General features: G+C 36.2%; 1 protein-coding gene across 1 annotated transcript in view; it reads right to left on the bottom strand.

The window, feature by feature from the left end:
• Nucleotides 1-17,892, bottom strand: part of LOC114692724 (zinc finger protein 431-like) — a 65,550-nt gene extending 47,658 nt beyond the window's left edge. The window contains exons 1-4 of the mRNA XM_037204419.1: nucleotides 17,809-17,892; nucleotides 13,634-13,905; nucleotides 12,912-13,393; nucleotides 12,744-12,805 (exon numbers count right to left, since the gene is read on the bottom strand). Coding sequence (XP_037060314.1) covers nucleotides 12,744-12,805; nucleotides 12,912-13,393; nucleotides 13,634-13,905; nucleotides 17,809-17,892 — 900 coding nt within the window. The remainder of the gene's footprint in view (nucleotides 1-12,743; nucleotides 12,806-12,911; nucleotides 13,394-13,633; nucleotides 13,906-17,808) is intronic.
• Nucleotides 17,893-19,173: the final 1,281 nt, after the last annotated feature.

Here is a 19,173-nt window from a genome sequence, read left to right as displayed (position 1 = left end):
TATACTATAGAGCCATAGTATCAGAAGCATGCATACAAATCAGTAGAATAAATAAAGAAGCAAGCCAAATTGCCCATCTGCATATTATAGAAGGTATGAAAAGTATGCAACAGGGGCAGAGAGAGAATCTTTAACTCATGGTTTCAGAAAAACTGTATATCTATATTTAGAAGATATATATCCCAATTTTTATCTATCTATATGCCAATTTTTATCTCTTCAAAAATCAATTTCAATTAATTAAAGAATTTACTGCAAACATGAAACTTAGAAAAGTCTAGAGGAAAACAAAAAACACCTCAAGATCTTGGCATACCTAAATGGCAAAACTTTGGCAACATAAATGACGCAAAGAGGATTGAATATGGTTCCTGCACATCAATAACATGAAAACTCAAGGTGAGTTGCAATTTTTCATTAATAAATATTTTAAAAGAGCTGCATTTGTTGAAGGAGCACAATAGCTCCAAAAATAACAACAGATATAATGGAGGAGTGAATGTAAAACAAAACAAAACAAACAAAAACAAAAAACACATAGAGATAGCCTATTAAATACGATACAAATCTTGTCAAATTTATATTCAACAGGGGCTTAATAGCAAGAATATACAAAGAACTAAGAGTAAACTAAAAACAAAAGAAAAAATGAGTCAATTACATAATGGGCATTGAATACTAACAAAAAATTTCCAAACAAAAAAGTTTACATAATCAATAAATCTATCAAAAACTATCCAATACCATTACCTATGCAGGAAATGCAAAATCAAACTCACTGCGATTGAAGTTCTTGATATTCAAGAAGATAAGCAGCATCTAATACTGGCAAAGGTATCAGGAAGCACTCTATTTACCTCTGGTGAGAATGTAAATTAACCCAGCCAAGAGTATTCTTTTTCTATAATAGAATAATTCTCATTATACTCATTTTGTACTTCTAATATGGTTCCAAATTAACAATGAGACAAAAGATGCCTCTAGTAAAGATCAGGTGCGAGCTTCACATTAAAACTTGCAGGCAAAACTAACTGAAATGATAGTGAATTCAGTTAAGGAATGTACTAAGCCTAAGAAGTATTTATCTCAGATTGCAGGGTGATTTAATTTTGAAAATATATTAAAGTAATTAGGGTTATCAAATTTAATAATTAAAAACAAGTACATGAGAGGTAAAAGTATTGAACACATTGTAATGCATATCTATAGCTAACTGTTAACTTAATAGGCAGTCTTCAAATCAATAATATATATCTGAACAATCTGTCTACTACAAAAAAATGAAACTTGTACCTGACAATGATATATATAATCCCAGAGTTTACATACTTTCATTAAAGTCATGGGCAAGAAAACAACTCTATTTCTTCATTCTTAGTCCTTATTTTTCTGGGAAAATGATAGATTATTTAACCTACTTTTAAGCTAAAAAACAACTACTAGTCTCAAATATTTTACAATGGTATGGGTTTTTGTATAGTTATGCAAATTTAACATTATTTTTGCTATCATGTACTTCATATATGTTTTTATTCTTGTTTGAGGTATTGTACCTATGCAATTCATTTAAAAGTTTAATGTAAAGTTCTAGTCCTTGAAAGTTATTACTACAAACTATTTAGGATAATTAAGATAAAAATCGAACTTGTAGTAAAGGTTCAAATGTAGAAAGGAGTAAGATTTATTTAGCATCATGTATTTTAGATATTTAAGTGGTTTTCAAATTCTTCAGAGATCTAAGAATATGACACTTACGATGTTTTAATAACATAAGGCTTTTGGAGACAGTGAGAAACATCTGTCCCTGGCAGCACCGATCTAATTCAGAGAAGATAACAGACAAGGAAGAATCTCCATAGGGAGTTTGCTTTATTGTGGCAAAGCTAGCCATTGGGCAAAAACTGCCCTTGTCTCAATTACTGACAGTATGCTATCAAAATTGGACAAGCAGGACACAAAGGATGTTAACTACCAAACTTTGCCAAGACAAGGTAAGCCAGTCCTTCAAAATTCCTGCTTCACAGAGAAGTCTGTCAGATAGTTTAGGTCTGTAGGCCAGAGATGGATGCCCCAAAGTTGCAGAGAAAACTTGGGTGACTGTCCAGGCATCAAGCTGTCTCTGTCATTTCTATAGTTTTGGAAATGGCTTGTTCTGCACTTCCTGTTCACTCAGGTAATATTTTTTCCTCCTCTAGTCTCTGATGGGGCTGAAGACTAAATTGTTACAGTTTTACATTTTTCCTTGTTACCAAATTCAGAAAAGAAACTTACAAAAGAGATGTAAAATCTAAGGGCTGTGAGAGATAAAAGCTTAAGATTTTTATCTAAGAAAATTTTTTACAATGACATCATTTAATTTGCAGGCAAATGGATGGAACTAGAAAAACATCCTGAGTGAGGTAACCCAGACCTAGAAAGACAAACACTGTACATACTCACTCATAAGTAGATGTCAGATGTAAAGTAAAGGATAACCAGGCTACAGTCCACAGCCCCAGGTAAGCTAGGTAACAAGGAAGACCCTGAAATATGGTGATATTATATCTGTGTACCCCAATAAATGTATCTGGGGGTCAGAGAACAGAACAGCCACTAGATTAAACATAGAGATTAGGCAGTGGTAGCACATGCCTCTAATCCTCGATTCCAGAGGTAGAGATCCATCTTAATCCTTGTGAGTTCAAGGCCACAAGGGAAACAACCAGGCTTATTGACATGCACCTTTAATCCCAGCACTTGAGATCTCATGTCTTTGCTTGGGAAAGACACATGCCTTTAATACTAGGAAGTTATGGCAGGAAGCAGAAAGGTATATAAGGCGTGAAAACCAGGAACGAGAGGCTTTTTAAGCTTTTAGGCTTTCAGCAGCAGTTCAGCTGAGATCCATTCTCATGAGGACTCAGAGGATTTCAGTCTGAAGAAACAAGATCAGCTGAGCAGATGGCAAGGTGAAGATTGTTGTGCTTTGTTCTGTCTCTCTTATCTTTCAGAATTTACCCCAATACCTGGCTCCTGAGTTTTTATTAATAAAACATTTTAAGATTTGTCTTATGGAGGGATGCATGGATTGCCCTGGAAAGGGGTCCAGACCAACATGGGGAATCCCACAGAGACAGCTGACCTAATCCCATAGGAGCTCACAGACTCTAGACTGACAGTTTAGAGAGTATACATGGAACCAAACTAGGCCCTCTGCATGTGAGTGACAATTGTGTAGTTTGGTCTGTTTGTGAGGACCCTAGCAGTGGGACAAGGTTCTGTTCTTGATACATGAGCTGGCATTTTGGAACCCATTCCCTTCTGTGGGATGCTTTGATTAGCCTTGATGCAATGGGGAAAGGCTTGGCTTTATCCTTTCTGAGGAGTGGATTGGGGACATGAGAAGAGGTAGAGGGAGAGAACTAGAAGAAAGGAGGGAGTGGAAACTGTGGTTGGTATGTAAAATAAAAAAATAAAAAAATAAAGTTTTAATGTCTAAAAATGTAATCTTTAGGTTATAGTTTTATTGTGTTAAAGTTAAAACTTTTCTTTTTATTTAGATTGTATTTATGTGTTTGTGCATATATATGTACATGTGTAACAGTAACAATAAGAGAGTGAGTGACACACATGAGAGAAAATTGGAGGAGGTAACACTGAAGTGGGTGGAATGAGGGAAGGTAAGGGGAAGCGACAAAATTTTATGTTATTTAAAATGTATTAAAACCAATAAATACCTATCATATTTGGATTACTATTGTATTTTTTGAATTGACATTTATGTTTGGTCTACTTATATATTTTATTGTAATGTTACCATAAGTACTAAACACTACAACTTCATCAGACTCTTAAAATCAGTTACAGATTGTACGCTTTCTATTTTAATATATGCCTGCATATCCAAATGAATCTTAAAAGCAACTTCAATGTTAAAAACAATCACTCTCCTCACTCCTGTTCAACACAGGAGTTGAATTTTTATCTAGAGAAATAGGAAAAATGAGGGGACTAGAAGGGATACAAATAATAAAGGAAGATTCTAGAAAATACCTGTAGTTGCAGGTGATAGGGTTTTATGTGTAAAAACCTCCAAATACTCCATTGAAACTAATCTAAGACCTGATAAATACATTCAACAAAGTAGTAGGATATGAAGTTAATACATAAAATACAGTACCCTTAATATATACAAATAACAATACACAGAGAAAGAAATAAGGCTACATAGTCACCTTATATGCACACATACACACATATAATTAAAATTAATTGGAAGCAACATGCTAGTATTGTAAAGCTTGAGGAACAGACTTGAAGAACACAGTAGGAAATCCAGACAGATACACTTCAGAACCAGATAGTTAGGAAGCTGACATTTCATATTAAAGGAATAGTGTCAGGTGGGCCAAAGGCATTTTTTTAAATCACAAAAACACATGCTCTGCAAGCATGAAGACGTTAGTTCAAATTCACAGAACCTACATAAAGTGCAGCCTATAATACCTGTAATCTCAGACCTGGGAAAGCAGAGATAATCATTCCCAGACAATTGGTAGTAATTTAAGTATTATTGTTCCTTTCCTGTAAAAATGTATTAAATTTCTTCATTGCAGTTACACATTTTTAGATTGTAACTTTTCAGGTTAAACAATATTATTATATTCATACACTGAGTTTTGTTATATTTTTGTATATTAATGTGTTTTTCTTAAAATTTTATTATACTGAATAAAACAAAGCAAAATAGTAGATAGAAAACAGCATACTGTTTCATAGAGTAGGGATAGTAGCCTTTTTCTCAGAGAGCACAATATAGAATTTATTGGTTATGAGAAACTAAGATTTATATTTCTGTATGGTAAATACTGTCTCAATTACTCATTGCAATGAAGGTCATCTGACCAAGCCATGTATTGCCAACACATTCAAGAGAGATTCTGGGAAATCCTACTATTATTTATTTGACCACTTTTAGGTCCTGACATAAATAACAAGTTACATCTAGGTATTCTGCATATCAGGTTGTCTCAGTCCTTCCAAAATATGCACAAATGAAAGTGACACATACTGCAACATCTGGACATATAACTGACATAGACAGAGGAAGCAGAAGATTCAGGTGGCAATACATGCTCCCAAACTGGCAGGCCTTGGACAACTGACTGCAATTGATAACTGTCACAGCCTCATGCAGAGCAAGATAATTAAATGGCACAATTCTGTGAGAATCAAAGAAATGTCACACACTATGATCAGAATTCTTAAATATATGGCAACATAAATTGTGCCAATGCCACTATCATGGACTTAGTCTCTTCATGGTGGATTCTACTATTTAAAAGAATTCTTGATGTCTGGTACTTTATCAGAATAATTTCAATGGGCATACATATAAATGTACCTTATTTTACCATCAATGAATCAATATATTACTCATTTAGAAAAGGGTAAGTATATATTACTGAATAATTTTATAATGATTATAAGCAAATAATTATAACATTAGAAATATAGCATACAATAAGTATTAAAAATGTTTTTCATTGTTGAGACACTGCAATAAAATATTGTAGCAGAAACATAGCAAAAACACTGAGGTTTCCAGAAAATTAACAGTTTGTGTTAGCCTTTTTACTATGTTCTTTCTAGCTGGTAGGCAAGTCAGTTAATAAGAACAATAGAGTTCTTACAATGTGGCTGGGAAGACAGATAACATAAAATAAGGAAATTAAAGAAATAAACAAAGACAAACAAAACTAAGTTGTGTACTACTTATATGGACACTTTTAAAACGAGACATCTTGTGGAAGGATTAAACAGACACCTAAGGAAAATAATTTTAAGGACAGTAATTTGAGGGAAAAGAGCTTCTCCCGTAGAAAGAAACAGCAGTGTAAAATCTGTAAAGGTGGACCTAGCCACTGCTGGGGGATGCTTTTCGGTATGCTGTGAATATATGTTGTTCCCACTGGTTAATAAATAAGCTGCTTTGGCCTATGGCAAGGCAGCTTAGAGGCAGGCATGAAATCCAAAGAGAGACACAGGAAGGAGAAAGGCAGAATCTGGAGAGAGATGACAGTCTGCCACCAGAGGAACATGTCAGTAGACTGGTAAGCCATGGAGCATGTGGCAAAACATAGATTAATAGAAATGAGTTAATTTAAGATACAAGAGTTAGCTAGCAAGAAACCTGCCATAGGCCATACAATTTGTAAATAATAGAAGCCTGTGTGTTTACTTGGGTCTGAGCAGCTGCAGGGCCATGGTAACAGAGATTTGCCTGGCCTGGGGGTGGGGGGGCTAAGTGGGACCTGAGAAACTTACAGCTACATTTGGCACCCAGATATGGTAAGAAGAATTTCCACCAAAAATTTGAGAAAGCTAAAGAGAGAGAGAGAGAGAGAGAGAGAGAGAGAGAGAGAGAGAGAGAGATTCTAAAATTGAGCTAAAAATAGCTTCCTACTTCATGTCTCATGCATGCCAAGATATAGAGACACCAAGGTACACAGATGCTGCAGCATTTGGGCTTGTGTGCAGTGTGGCAGATTCCTACCTTGGTACACAGAGCTGTCTCCAAGCTGCATAGCACACTGCATGGCGGATTTAGCTTTTACTCATACAAACAAAAAGGGTTTATGGGCCAGTTGCATGCTACCTGATGGCAGCATGGATCCTAGAATTGGTGGTGAAAGCATGACTCCACTGGGTACCTCTACCATGTTGGGAAGCTGAAGTGGACAGAGTCAGAAGCCAAGGCTGCTGCTTTTTGTCCTAGCCATGTAGTTTAACAATTTAACATCTCTCCTGGTCAGAAAAGGATTATAAATACACAGAAGACAGATTCAGATGAAATAAACCTCTAAGTCATTTACATTGCATATAAAAATGTCTGTAGGCTTAGAAGAGAGAGGAAAAGGACAATAGACAGTTACATAATAAAATAGATAGTTTTAAAAATAAAGTCTTTAAAGAGACAATAAAAATAATATAAAAAATAAGCCATATAAAGATGGAAATCACACACATGCAGAGTCTGGATTATATTGTCTTTGGGATTTTTAATAGGAGCTAGACATTTGATTGTAAAGGCTACTAAATTAAACAAATATGTATATTTTAAAAGTATGTTGACCAAAATTTATGTCTAATAATACGTAGCTTTGGAAAAGAGGTTCTGCTTTTGTTTCCACAGAAGATGAGAATTTATGAATTGCTTCCAAGCTAATATGGTTTGATCAGCCAAGACCCCCTGAAAGGTCTCCAATGACTCAATGGCCCAGATGGTCCAACATCCAAAATCAGCTTCAAAGTAACTGGCTGAGATGACCCAGCCTTCACAGACTACTACAGCCAACATTTAACTGTAATTCTTAATATTCTCAGTGTCCACATAAGATTGCCAGCACTCCAACCAGCAAGAAGTAGTATTAGAAGCTATGCCCAAATTCCCAAAATATTGTTTATAAATGTTGATTTTATTTAAAGGGGGTTGATTATAAATACAATCTCTTTCTAAAAAAGAAAAAGGGATAGTATAGATATGATGGGATAAAAAAGTAGATTACTGAATTTACTTTTTTGTTTTGTTTTGTTTTTTTTGGGACAGGGTTTCTCTGTGTAGCTTTGCGCCTTTCCTGGAACTCATTCTGTAGTCCAGGTTGGCCTCGAACTCACAGAGATCCACCTGCCTCTGCCTCCCGAGTGCTGGGATTAAAGGCGTGCGCCGCTGCTGCTGCTGCCGCCGCCGCCGCCGCCGCCGCCGCCGCCGCCACCACCACCACCACCTGGCCTTTTGTTTGTTTGTTTGTTTTGTTTTTGTTTTTGTTTTTTTTACTGAATTTACTTTTAAAAGGCAACAACTTTTTAAAAATGTTTTACATTGCTATGGATTTTAGTTTATTAATTCAAACTTAAAGTTAATTTTGTTATAATGTATGTATATTTCTACTCTTGTTTAAGATATTATGTATGTGCAGCTCATTTGAAATTATATAATTAAGAACGATAGATTAATAATTATTCATCCATGATAATCAAACTTACAGTCATGTTAGTTAAGTTTTCTTCGTATACATAGATATGTTTCAATTAGGTAGGTAATCTTCAAACACTTCAAAGACCTATAGAACACAGCATTTAAAATGTTTTAATAACATAGTTTTTTATTTTATGACAATGAGATGTGTCTCCTCCTGGCAGCACCAAGCTGCTTAAGAGAAGATGATGGGCAATGAAGAAACTCTTTATGGAGTTTACTTTCTTTGTGGCAAAAGTTAGCCACTGGGCAAGAAAATGCCCTTGCCTCAACTCCTGAGAGGATGCTGTCCAAAATGGACAAGTAGGACACACAAAAAAAGGACTGCCAATCCTTGTCAAGACAAGGTAGGAAAGCTCTTTAGAAAATCCTGCTTCACAGATGAGTCTTTCAGATATGCTAAGCCTGTGGGCCAAGGACTGATGCCCCAATGTTGCAGAGGAACTTTGGGTGATGGTCCAGGCAGCTAGATGTCTCTTCATTCCAGCTTTTTGGAAGTTGCTTACAATGCACTTCCTGTTTACTTAGGTAATATTATATTCTTCTGGGGTCTTTAATGTAGTTGAAGGCTAGATAGTTATAATTTTCCTTTGTTATAATAAAAGATAAATTAGATGTGAAACTTTAGACTCACAAATATAGATGACAAAATATTTTCTTTAATTTTGCCAAATACAGATAGACTAAATATTGTAACTGTAATTCTTGCTTGATAACTGTTTGTTATATATAATTTTACTATATTAAAGCTAAAACCTTCCATTTTTATTAGATAGAAAAGGGGAAGTACTGGGGGAATGTTTTTCTGTATGCTGTGAATATATGTTGTTCCCATTGGTTAATAGATAAGCTGCTTTATCCTACGCCTAGGCAGCTTAAGGCAGGCACATAATCTAAGGAGAGCTGCAGGAAAGAGAGAGATGGAGTTTGGAGAGAGATTCTAGCCTGCCACCTAAGAAACAACATGTCAGCAGACACGTGGCAAAACACAGATTAATAGAAATGAGTTAATTTAAGATATTAGAGCTAGGTAGCAAGAAGCCTGCCATAGGCCAGCCATACAATTTGTAAATAATATAAGCCTCTGTGTGTTTACTTGGCTCTTAGTAGCTGTAGGTGAGAGATTTGTCTGGCCTGCAGGGGACCACCAGGAGGGGGACCTGAGAAACTTATAGCTACAGGCACTGGGGATATTGATCCTTACAGTCTTACTGAGTGAGGAGAAACAGGATATCAGGGATAAGAAAAATAAAGGGAAGAATTGCCTAGAATCACATAAATAATCTTGAAATCTGTGGAAGATATAGGAACATTTGTGATATTTGGGAAAAACTGAATATCTGAAATAGTCTAAGCCAGATCACATTATTGACTTACAACTTAAGAAGAGTTACTCTGGTGGCTTATTTAGGATAGACAGGGCAAGGTAGAGGTAAGGACAGATAGGAGGCCCTTGCATAAGTCAGAGTAATATTTTACCAGAGAGCTGTGAAGATAAGGAATGAAGTATACACCACAAGGCTTACTGGAGGGCCCAGTGTACAGAATATTTGAATCTTGACTGCAATAAAACTTTAAATCCAAGACAGAATAAATGGTGATATATATTGAAACAGAGGGACTGGGTAATTTTTCTCCCTTTCATGATGCTTTCTCTTCTCACATTGTGATCTATTTCTTCTCACCCTAAAAAAAAAAATTGCTAATGTGAACTGATGATACAAATCTCTATAAAATTTTAGCAAATATCCTAGTGCAAAAGAGCATCGCCTTGTTCCTGAAGCCAACAGCAGGATGCAGAAAGTATCATGCACTGCATGCCTTCCATAAATACGCATAAAACTTTAGCAGTTACGAGGATAGAGCTATTAAAACAACAACATAGGAGAAAGCAGTTTTGCAGAGATTAAAATTTTTTTAAGCCAGGAGATTTTTCTCAAAGAACAGATTGCATTTCTGATTAGAGATGAAAGGAAATGTTCATTAAAATACTCATTTCAATAGTGATGGCTTGCATATGAGTCAGCTAAACTCACACACAAAAAGAAACACATGGTGATCAAGTATTTGCTTGAAGTGTATAAATATTTTTCCATATTTTGTAACCATGTTTCTTTGAAATTGATAATTTTATTGCCATTTATAATCAATTTTCAGTTGAAATCTTTTATACTTTCCTGTTTCATGATGAATTAATGAATATAAGAAATAAGGAAATATTTTGTGTAGAGCTATGTTGAATCTTTCATCAACTAGAATCCTTTTATACACACTGATTACTCTAAAGGTCTTCAATGTTATGAGTGGGCCCATTCTTCATCTGAGACCTCGAACTTCTAGGTTGCATGTTCAGAATTTTAAATTTCTATTTTGTTTGTGTGTGTGTGTGTGTGTGTGTGTGCATGTGTGTGTAGGCATGCTCATGCCACAACATGCATACGAAGCCCAGAGGACAACTCTCAAGATGGTGATGTCTCCTGCCACCTTTGAGATCCCTGAGTTGTCAAGCCTGGACTCCAACACCTCTCCTCAACTCACTAAGCTATCTCATCAGCCCCATGATGATTCAAAGAAAGGATAGCCTATGGCCACTCGTATTCAGATAATAATATGCTTTTATGATAGAGCAGATTATTATAATGCAAATTCACCAACCCGTCTTCCACCACTTACAATATTTTCATTTTCAATTTTTATTGAAGTAATTGTTAGACATACTTACTATCATTAATTTAAACACAGTATTGCATATAGTAACTAATGCAGGGATAAAATAGTTGTCAGTACTTAAATTTCCTAATGTTCTTCTACTTAATACATGCAGTTTAATTAATGAGATGGATAATCTTTCTTTTTTTCCAAAAAAGGATTTCTCTGTGTATCCTGGGCTGTCCTGTAGACCAGATGAGCCTCAGACTCACAGTGATCCATCTGCTTTCACCTCCTGAGTGCTGGGATTAAAGGCATGCCACACCAGACCTAATTTTCCTTTTTATAATACTGCTGGCAAGTTAGATCTGTTAGAGAACAATTCCGATACTATTTCTGATAAATAGTTTATTTCTCCTTCACTATTAGAAGATATTTTCTTGGATATAGGTGTTTCTCTCTCCTTTTAGCACCTCAGTGTTTCATCCTATATTCTTTTTTTTTTTTTCAGTCTTTAGTGAACTTGTTTAATAACTTACTTACTTCAAAGCTACAAGGGAAAAGACTTAAAACAAGGTTTTTTTCCTTCAAACTGAAAAGAATTGTGATGTCTAAACTCTTACATAAAGTTTACACAAATAGGGTTTTCTTTTGTATGAGTACCTATATATTTCCTGGTATGAAGATGATATAAAAACTTTAAAGTGTTGACAGAGATAGAGACATGGCCAAGTCTTTAATACAAGTTCATTTCCTGGACCAAGGTCTGGTTCTCAATGTCTTTGAGTAATTCCTGCTATAAGCAGGGCCAAGGGTCTAACCTTCTTGGGAACCAGAATGCACATACATATACCTACAGAAAGACTATAATTATTGCATAATTAAAGTAAAAACAAATCATTAAACTAATTTTCAATCATGAATGATTTTCTATTATAATTCTGGTAACATGGGTATTGAGGCATCTAAAGGGTTACAGAGATTTTCTCCATCATGAATTGGTCCATGTACCAGAAATCAAGCATGGAGACATGATGTCAGAGAAATAAATCATATTCAGTCTGGGAAACCATTTGGGAAGATTTAAGAACTGCTACCCTGCTGAAAGAAATCTGTCACTGGAGATTGGCCTGAGAGTTCATATCTGCATACCATTTCCAATTTACATATTCTGCTTCTTGCTGCAGTACAAGAATGTGAATTCTTAGCCTCATGCTTTAACTGTCATGTCTGACACTTGTTTCCATGCCACTTTTACAATGTTCATGTATTGCTCTGGAACCAAGGGCCAAATTAAACCCTTTTCTAAGTTCACTTAGATATGATCCATTATCAAAGCAACAGAAAAGCAATGATAAACATCTATAAAATTTTACACCAGTATTATTTCATGTATCTGAAAAGAAGTATGAAATCTAATAGGGTTACCTTATCATTTAATTTAAAGGTCTTTTGTCCATATTAGTTGACAGGTACAAGTAAAATAAAGATATTATAATGCTTGAACAGATTGACACATTTTAGATTTTTTTCCAAAATAATTAATCTTCTGTAATTGAATTTAATTATGTTGGCTGAAGATCATACTAATTCATATATATTCAGATTTCCTTTGGTATTAGTTTTTTTTTTTTCAGATCTTCAACATCTAATGTTATAATCAAAGGCTTTACCAATTAAAGACCAATTACACACTAAAAGCTTTACAATTATACGTTTGCTATGTTTTCACTAGGCATTACCACATTGATAATATTCGTAGGGTTTCTCTTCAGTATGAATTTTTATATACTTGATGATTACTGGGCTGTGCAAAGGCTTTACCGCACTGTATAAATTCATGGAGTTTCTCTTAATTATGTCTTCTTTCATGAAATTGAAGCACATTGTGATGAGCAAAAGCTTTACCACACTTATTACAAATGTATGGTTTCACCTCCAGTATGTGTTCTTTCATGCAACTGAAGAGCAGTGTGATGAACAAAGGCTTTGCCACAATGGTTACATTCATAGGGTTTCTCTCCAATATGTGTTCTTTTATGCCTTTGAAGATTACTGTGATAAGCAAAAGCTTTACCACACCGATTACAATCAAAGGGTTTCTCTCCAGTATGTCTTCTTTCATGCCTTTGAAGAGTACTGAGATAAGCAAAAGCTTTATGACACTGATTACATTCATAGGGTTTCTCTCCAGTATGTGTTCTTTCATGCCCTTGAAGATGACTGTAATGAGCAAAAGCTTTACCACACTGATCACATAAATATGGTTTCTCTCCAGTATGTGTTCTTTTATGCATTTGAAGATTACTGCGACGACTAAAGGTTTTACCACATTGATTACATTCATAGGGTTTCTCTCCAGTATGTGTTGTTTTATGTACTTGAAGATCACTGGACTGTGCAAAGGCTTTACCACATTGATTACATTCATAGGGTTTCTCTCCAGTATGTGTTCTTTTATGTCCTTGAAGATGACTGGGCTGCGCAAAGGCTTTACCACACTCATTACATTGGTAGGGTTTTTCTCCAGTATGTGTTCTTTCATGCCTTTGAAGAGCACCATTTTGAGCAAAGGCTTTACCACACTGATTACATTTATAAGGTTTTTCTCCAGTATGTATTCTTTCATGCAATTTAAGAGCACTGTGACGAGCAAAGGCTTTACCACACTGATTACATTCATAAGGTTTCTCTCCAGTATGTGTTCTTTCATGCTCTTGAACATGACTATGGCGAACAAAGGCTTTACCACATTGATTACATTTATGGGACTTCTTTCCAGTATGTGTTCTTTTATGAAATTGAAGAATATTTCGATGGGCAAAGGCTTTGCCACATTGATTACATCCATAAGGTTTTTTAGCAGTATGTGTTGTTTCATGATTTTGAAGACGACTGTCTTGTGCAAAAGCTTTACCGTATTGATTGTATTCATAGGGTCGCTCTCCAGTATGTGTTCTTTCATACCTTGGAGGATGACTGTGATTTACAAAGGCTTTACCACACTGAGCATGTTCATATGACTTCTCTGTAGTATGACTCCTTTCGTACCTTCCATGTTTTTGAGAACTTTGACAATGTTCTTCAACTTCAAGATCTTCCCAACTGTAGCCTATATCATTGAGGTTCATATAGGTCTCCAGCATCACATATTTGTAGAGATTCCTCTGTGCCAGATCCAACAATGCCCATTCATCATGAGTGATGTCAACATGTACATCATTATATGTCACTGTATTCTTTAAAAAGAAACACACTGGGGCTGGAGAGATGGCTCAGAGATTAAGAGCACTGACTGCTCTTCCAGAGGTCCTTAGTTCAATTCCCAGCAACCACATGGGGGCTCACAACCATCTGTAATGAGATCTGGTGCCCTCTTCTGGCTTGCCGTCATACATGCATGTTGTGGGTTCCCAGCTTGTCCATGCTCTCTACTCAGCTTCCTGCAGCAGCATTCACAACACAGCACACAGAATCAATGGCACCTTCTCCTCTTCAGAGTCAAGCCTGAAGCTGGCTGCTACAAGGACCCTGCACCACTTCTGACTGACAGGTCGCCTGGAGGGCCTGATTGGCTAGTGAGACCTGTGCAGTCCCTGTGCTTGTTGCTTCCTTCTCTCTGAGTTCATATGACATTCTCCCCTGTTAATTCAGAGGGCCTTGTTTTCTTGGTATTTTCCATCCCTGTGGCTTTTACACCATCTCCACCTCCTTTTCTGCAGGGTTGCCTTGTCAGGGTTTCCTAGGTCAGCCATGCTCTCTTCTCAACTTCCTGCATCAAGTCTCACAGCACTTCACACAAACCTAATAGCACCAGCTCCTCATGAAAGCCAAGTCTGAAACCTCATCCTATATTCTTAATGACAGCATTCATTTTCATTTAAGTAAATTATTATTTCTATTCTTGTATACAATTTTCCTATTTTAAATACTGTTGTGTGGTATGCTGATTGCATTCTGAAGCTCTTGAGACTGAAAATAAAGTTTGTTTTGAATAAGAGGATGGAACTAGCTATTAGCTGACCAAAGTTAACCATAGAGGTTTTGGGGAACTGAGGACAGATAAAGGAAGCAGTAGGGCAGGGCTTAGAGAGGGTCTCAGGCCCTTTGCTTAGAGAAAGGAAAGGGAGAGGAGAGGTCACTGGTCCGTTACCACCACTTCTCTAACCATTCATGTTCTTACCCTGATATCTGACTCCCAAGATTTTATTGACCGGGCGCTGGTGGCACACGCCTTTAATCCCAGCACTTGGGAAGCAGAAATAGGCAGATCTCTGTGAGTTTGAGGCCAGCCTGGGCTACCAAGTGAGTTCCAGGAAAGGCGCAAAGTTACACAGAGAAGCTATGTCTCGAAAAACAAAAACAAAGCAACAACAACAAAAAAAATTAGATAATTCTGCCTACATGACAATGAGACACATCTATCTGCTCCTGGTAGCACCAATTTACTTTAGAAAAGGCTGAATGGGCATAAAAGAACCTTCATATGGGGTTTTCTTTCTTTATGGCAAAAGCTAGCCATTTAGGCAAGCAACTGCTCTTGCCTTGACTGCTGACAATATGCTGTCCAAACTGAACTAGTGGGACAGAAAGAAAAGCTAGTGTCAATCTTTATCAAGACAGGGTAGTACAGTCCTTCAAAACTTCCTGCTTCACAGAAAAGTCTGTCAAATATTCTAGGCATGTAGGACAAATATGGATGCCCCAACATTACACAGGAACCTTGGGGTGACTGTAGGCAGCCAGATGTCTCTGTAATTTCTTAGTTTTAGAAGTGGCTTGTTCTGAACTTCCTGTTTACTCAGGCAATATTATATTCTTCTGTGGTGTTTGATGGAGTTAAAGTTACAATTTTCCTTAGTTATAATAGAAAGTAAATTAGGTGCAGACCTTTGGACTCATCAAAATAAAATAAATAATGGAGCATTTTCTCAAAATACAACAAATATAAACAGATTAGACATGATAAGTGTGATTTTTGCCTGATAATTGTTCTTATTGTTTACAGTTTAGTATTTCTTATTTAGTATTCTCCATTTACCTTTCCAGAGTGGCTGTAGCAGTTTACATTACCACCAAGAATAAATCAAGGCTTCCATTTCCCCATAAACTATCTCCTCAAATAACCAACTTTTATATTCATTGACTCAGTGCATTATTTTATTTACTTCTATTTCATTGATTCGTGTTTTGATTTTTATTATCTCTTTCTCTCTACTGGGTTTGGTTTTCTTTATTGTTGTTTTTCTAAATTCATGAAATACTCCATTAAGTCATTTACTTGTAACTTCTGTTTTTTTTTTTTTTAAGAATGAGTAATTAGGGCTATAAACCTCCCTCTTAAAACTGCTTTTAATACATTGCAGATGTTTTATTATGTTGTATTTTCATTTCCATTTAGTTCCAGGATATTTTGTTTCTCCCTTGATGCATTTCATCATTCAGGATGACTTATTTAATCTCCTATGTTTGTTTACTTACTAGTGTCATGTTTGTTGTTGATTTAAGGTTTTATTAAATGATAAGAGAGGATAAATGAGATTGTTTCAACTATTCTTTATTTGTTAAGATTTGTTTTATATCCCAGTACAAGATCTATTTTAGATAAGCTTCCATGTGCTGTTGAATAGAATATGTATTTTTAGTTGGAATATTCTGTTAGAGCCATTTGATATAACACACGATTTCATTAGAGGGCTTCTCTGCATGTGTTTTGTCCATATGGCATATCTATTGCAGAAAGTTGGATATTAAAATTGGATACTACTAATTAAGTATATGTTGTTCTCTGTCTATAAGTTCTGTAGTAACAATTTTAAGAAATTGAGTGCACCAATGTTTGGTGCATGTATGTTTAGTATTACAATATTTCCTTGACTGATTTCTCCTTTGATTAGAATGAAACATTCTTCCTTGTCTATTTTGATTAGTTTTAGTTGTAAGTCTCTTTATCAAGATATTAAAATGACTTTCCCTTCTTATTTACTCATGCCATTTGCTTAAAATAGGATTTCCCATATATTCACTTTAAGGTGAAGTTTATTTATAAAGCTAAGTGTGTGTGTGTGTGTGTGTGTGTGTGTGTGTGTGTGTGTTGCATTCTAGTGTATGTTCACAAAGCTGTGTGAATAAGGCTTGATGAAGTTGCCAAGTGTCCTTTCCGATGATTCTCAGTGTTATTCCCTCGAGACTCAGCCTCTTACTGAACTTAGAGCTAGGCTGCCGTTCACTAAGCTTCAGAAATCCTCCTGTCACTGCATCTGCCTTTGCACTATGTTTATAGGCACACATGGCCAAACTAGACTTTTTTTTTTTTTGATTTTTTGGTTTTTTGAGACAGGGTTTCTCTGTGTAGCTTTGTGTCTTTCCTGAAACTCACTTGGTAGCCCAGGCTGGCCTCGAACTCACAAAGATCCACCTGCCTCTGCCTCCTGAGTGCTGGGATTAAAGGCGTGCGCCACCACCGCCCGGCTCAAACTAGACTTTTTTATGGGTTCTGGAACTTTCAACTCAAACCCCATGCTTTTGCAGTAACTGCCCCTTAGCACAGGGGATCTCTTCAGTCTCTGGAATTACTGTTTGTTTGTCATTAGTCTCATATATAATGAGGCATTTGTACACAATTGAGGAGGAAAAATCTCACATAGTATCTCATATTCAATCTTTCTTTTTCTATTTCTCTCTTTACTTCTCTCTTTCCCAATATTTCTGAAGACTGATCTCAGTAGGCAGCAAATTCTATGTATATCACCAGCCCTCTGTTAAATGATTTTATCTAAAGAAGACAGAGATAAGATAAAATTATATTTAGGGTATTATTTATGGTGTTGATAGAATAGGTGAACCACCTCATTTTGTATCTTATTTGCCTGCACACCCAGCTAGTCAACACTCACATGAACTGATAGCATATGAAGTTGAGTTTGTCAGTCTAGTCTCAATCAGATCCAGGCACTGGCTGGCTCCCAGACTAAGGCAGAAGACAGAACATATTATGTCACACTCATTGGATAACTCCTCAGTAAGGACGATAATGATGATTATTCCTACCTTCTAGATCCGAGGGAGAAAGACAACTCTAAGGCTTACTGTGAGCCTTCAGGTATGGGCAATCATTTCTGTACTAGCCTTTAAGACTGGACCTGCTCCTTACGAGTAGGAAGATTTAGCCCAAAGCTGACCTTTGAGTCTCCATGTTTTAGCCAGAGATGGAAGTTCATTCCCATCCTGGCGACTGACATAGTATTTCTTGCCCCCTAACACTCAGTGGTTCTGAAATCTCTCTTTACACACTTGTTCCAGAAAAAACTGCTCTCAGTTGGTATCTGGAAGATGACACTGCAGCCTGGAGTTGTGACTTAAGCCAGAACCCCTGGGTTGGTTTCCAACTATCAAGAGAAGTTCAGACCTGCTTTTCCTGTTTGTGTTGTCAATCTTTAGGGATGTGTCTCTGTCCTATTCCAGTTGCTGTTCTTAATGGAAATCAGATGTTCAGACAAATGCTGTTTTCTGCCTTTTGACCTTTCAAGAAGAACGGATTATGGGAGCGCCCTATAAGGAACAGGATAGAGATGCAATGCTGAGTCCCAGCATACTCCTGCTCTTAGTTATCTCTGATTACTACTCCTCTAGTGTTGCAAAGCTGAACAATTTCAAAAATTCTTTTTTCCTGGGATTTGTATGCTCTCTCATGAAGGCTTACATCATTGAGTTGTTGTGTTGAAGTTGACATCCCTGTGTCCTAGAACTTTGCCTTCCCTATCTCTCTGTGGGCTACTGACCTTCCTTAATTATTGTGCATTGGTGGAGTAAACAATCTCTAAAAGAAATAATTATGCTGGAGTTTGAAGGCAGAAAATACGCAAATAATTAAACCATTAATGACTTTCCTGTGACTGAACTCAGTTGCTAAAAGGGACTAAGAAATTTAAGATGAGGCTAGTTACAGAACTCCACATCAGTGGGTACTGACAGACTGTGATTAGCCTGTGGAATGTTTCCTAGGTAATATAAAATTTATTTCTAAAAAACTTATGCTTTTAGAATCCTGGTATACAACGTAAGTATGTAATGAAATATGCAGTTGGTGTTATTAAATACCTTAAGAGTATTAAGACTTAAAATATGACACTAAAGTGATATAAAATCAAAGCAGACACAAAATAACACCTGCATAAAAATATGATCATTTGGTTAGAATAACTTACAGTAAAAAGGGATGATAGTTTTGTAATAGTAAAATGAAATACTTTTCTGTAGTACTTTCTCTTAAATAGGGTGACTGAAATTCCTGTGTGCTGTGTGCTGGAGCCTGAAAATGAGACAATGAGTGAGACAAATGTTGCCATAACACAAGTGGGTGACATAGGTCCTTTTCACCTCTAACCTTTCTCTAACCTACATGTTGATGTTTTTCTTAACATGCTGTATGTAGAAACTTCTTCAATTTCTTTACTTGAAAGAGTTTTCCTAAAGAATAGTAAACCTTCAGAATCTTGAGCTAACTC

This window comes from Peromyscus leucopus, chromosome 4, assembly GCF_004664715.2.
Source record: "Peromyscus leucopus breed LL Stock chromosome 4, UCI_PerLeu_2.1, whole genome shotgun sequence".
Classification (NCBI taxonomy): Eukaryota; Metazoa; Chordata; class Mammalia; order Rodentia; family Cricetidae; genus Peromyscus; species Peromyscus leucopus.
This window is presented reverse-complemented; position numbering and strand designations above follow the sequence as displayed.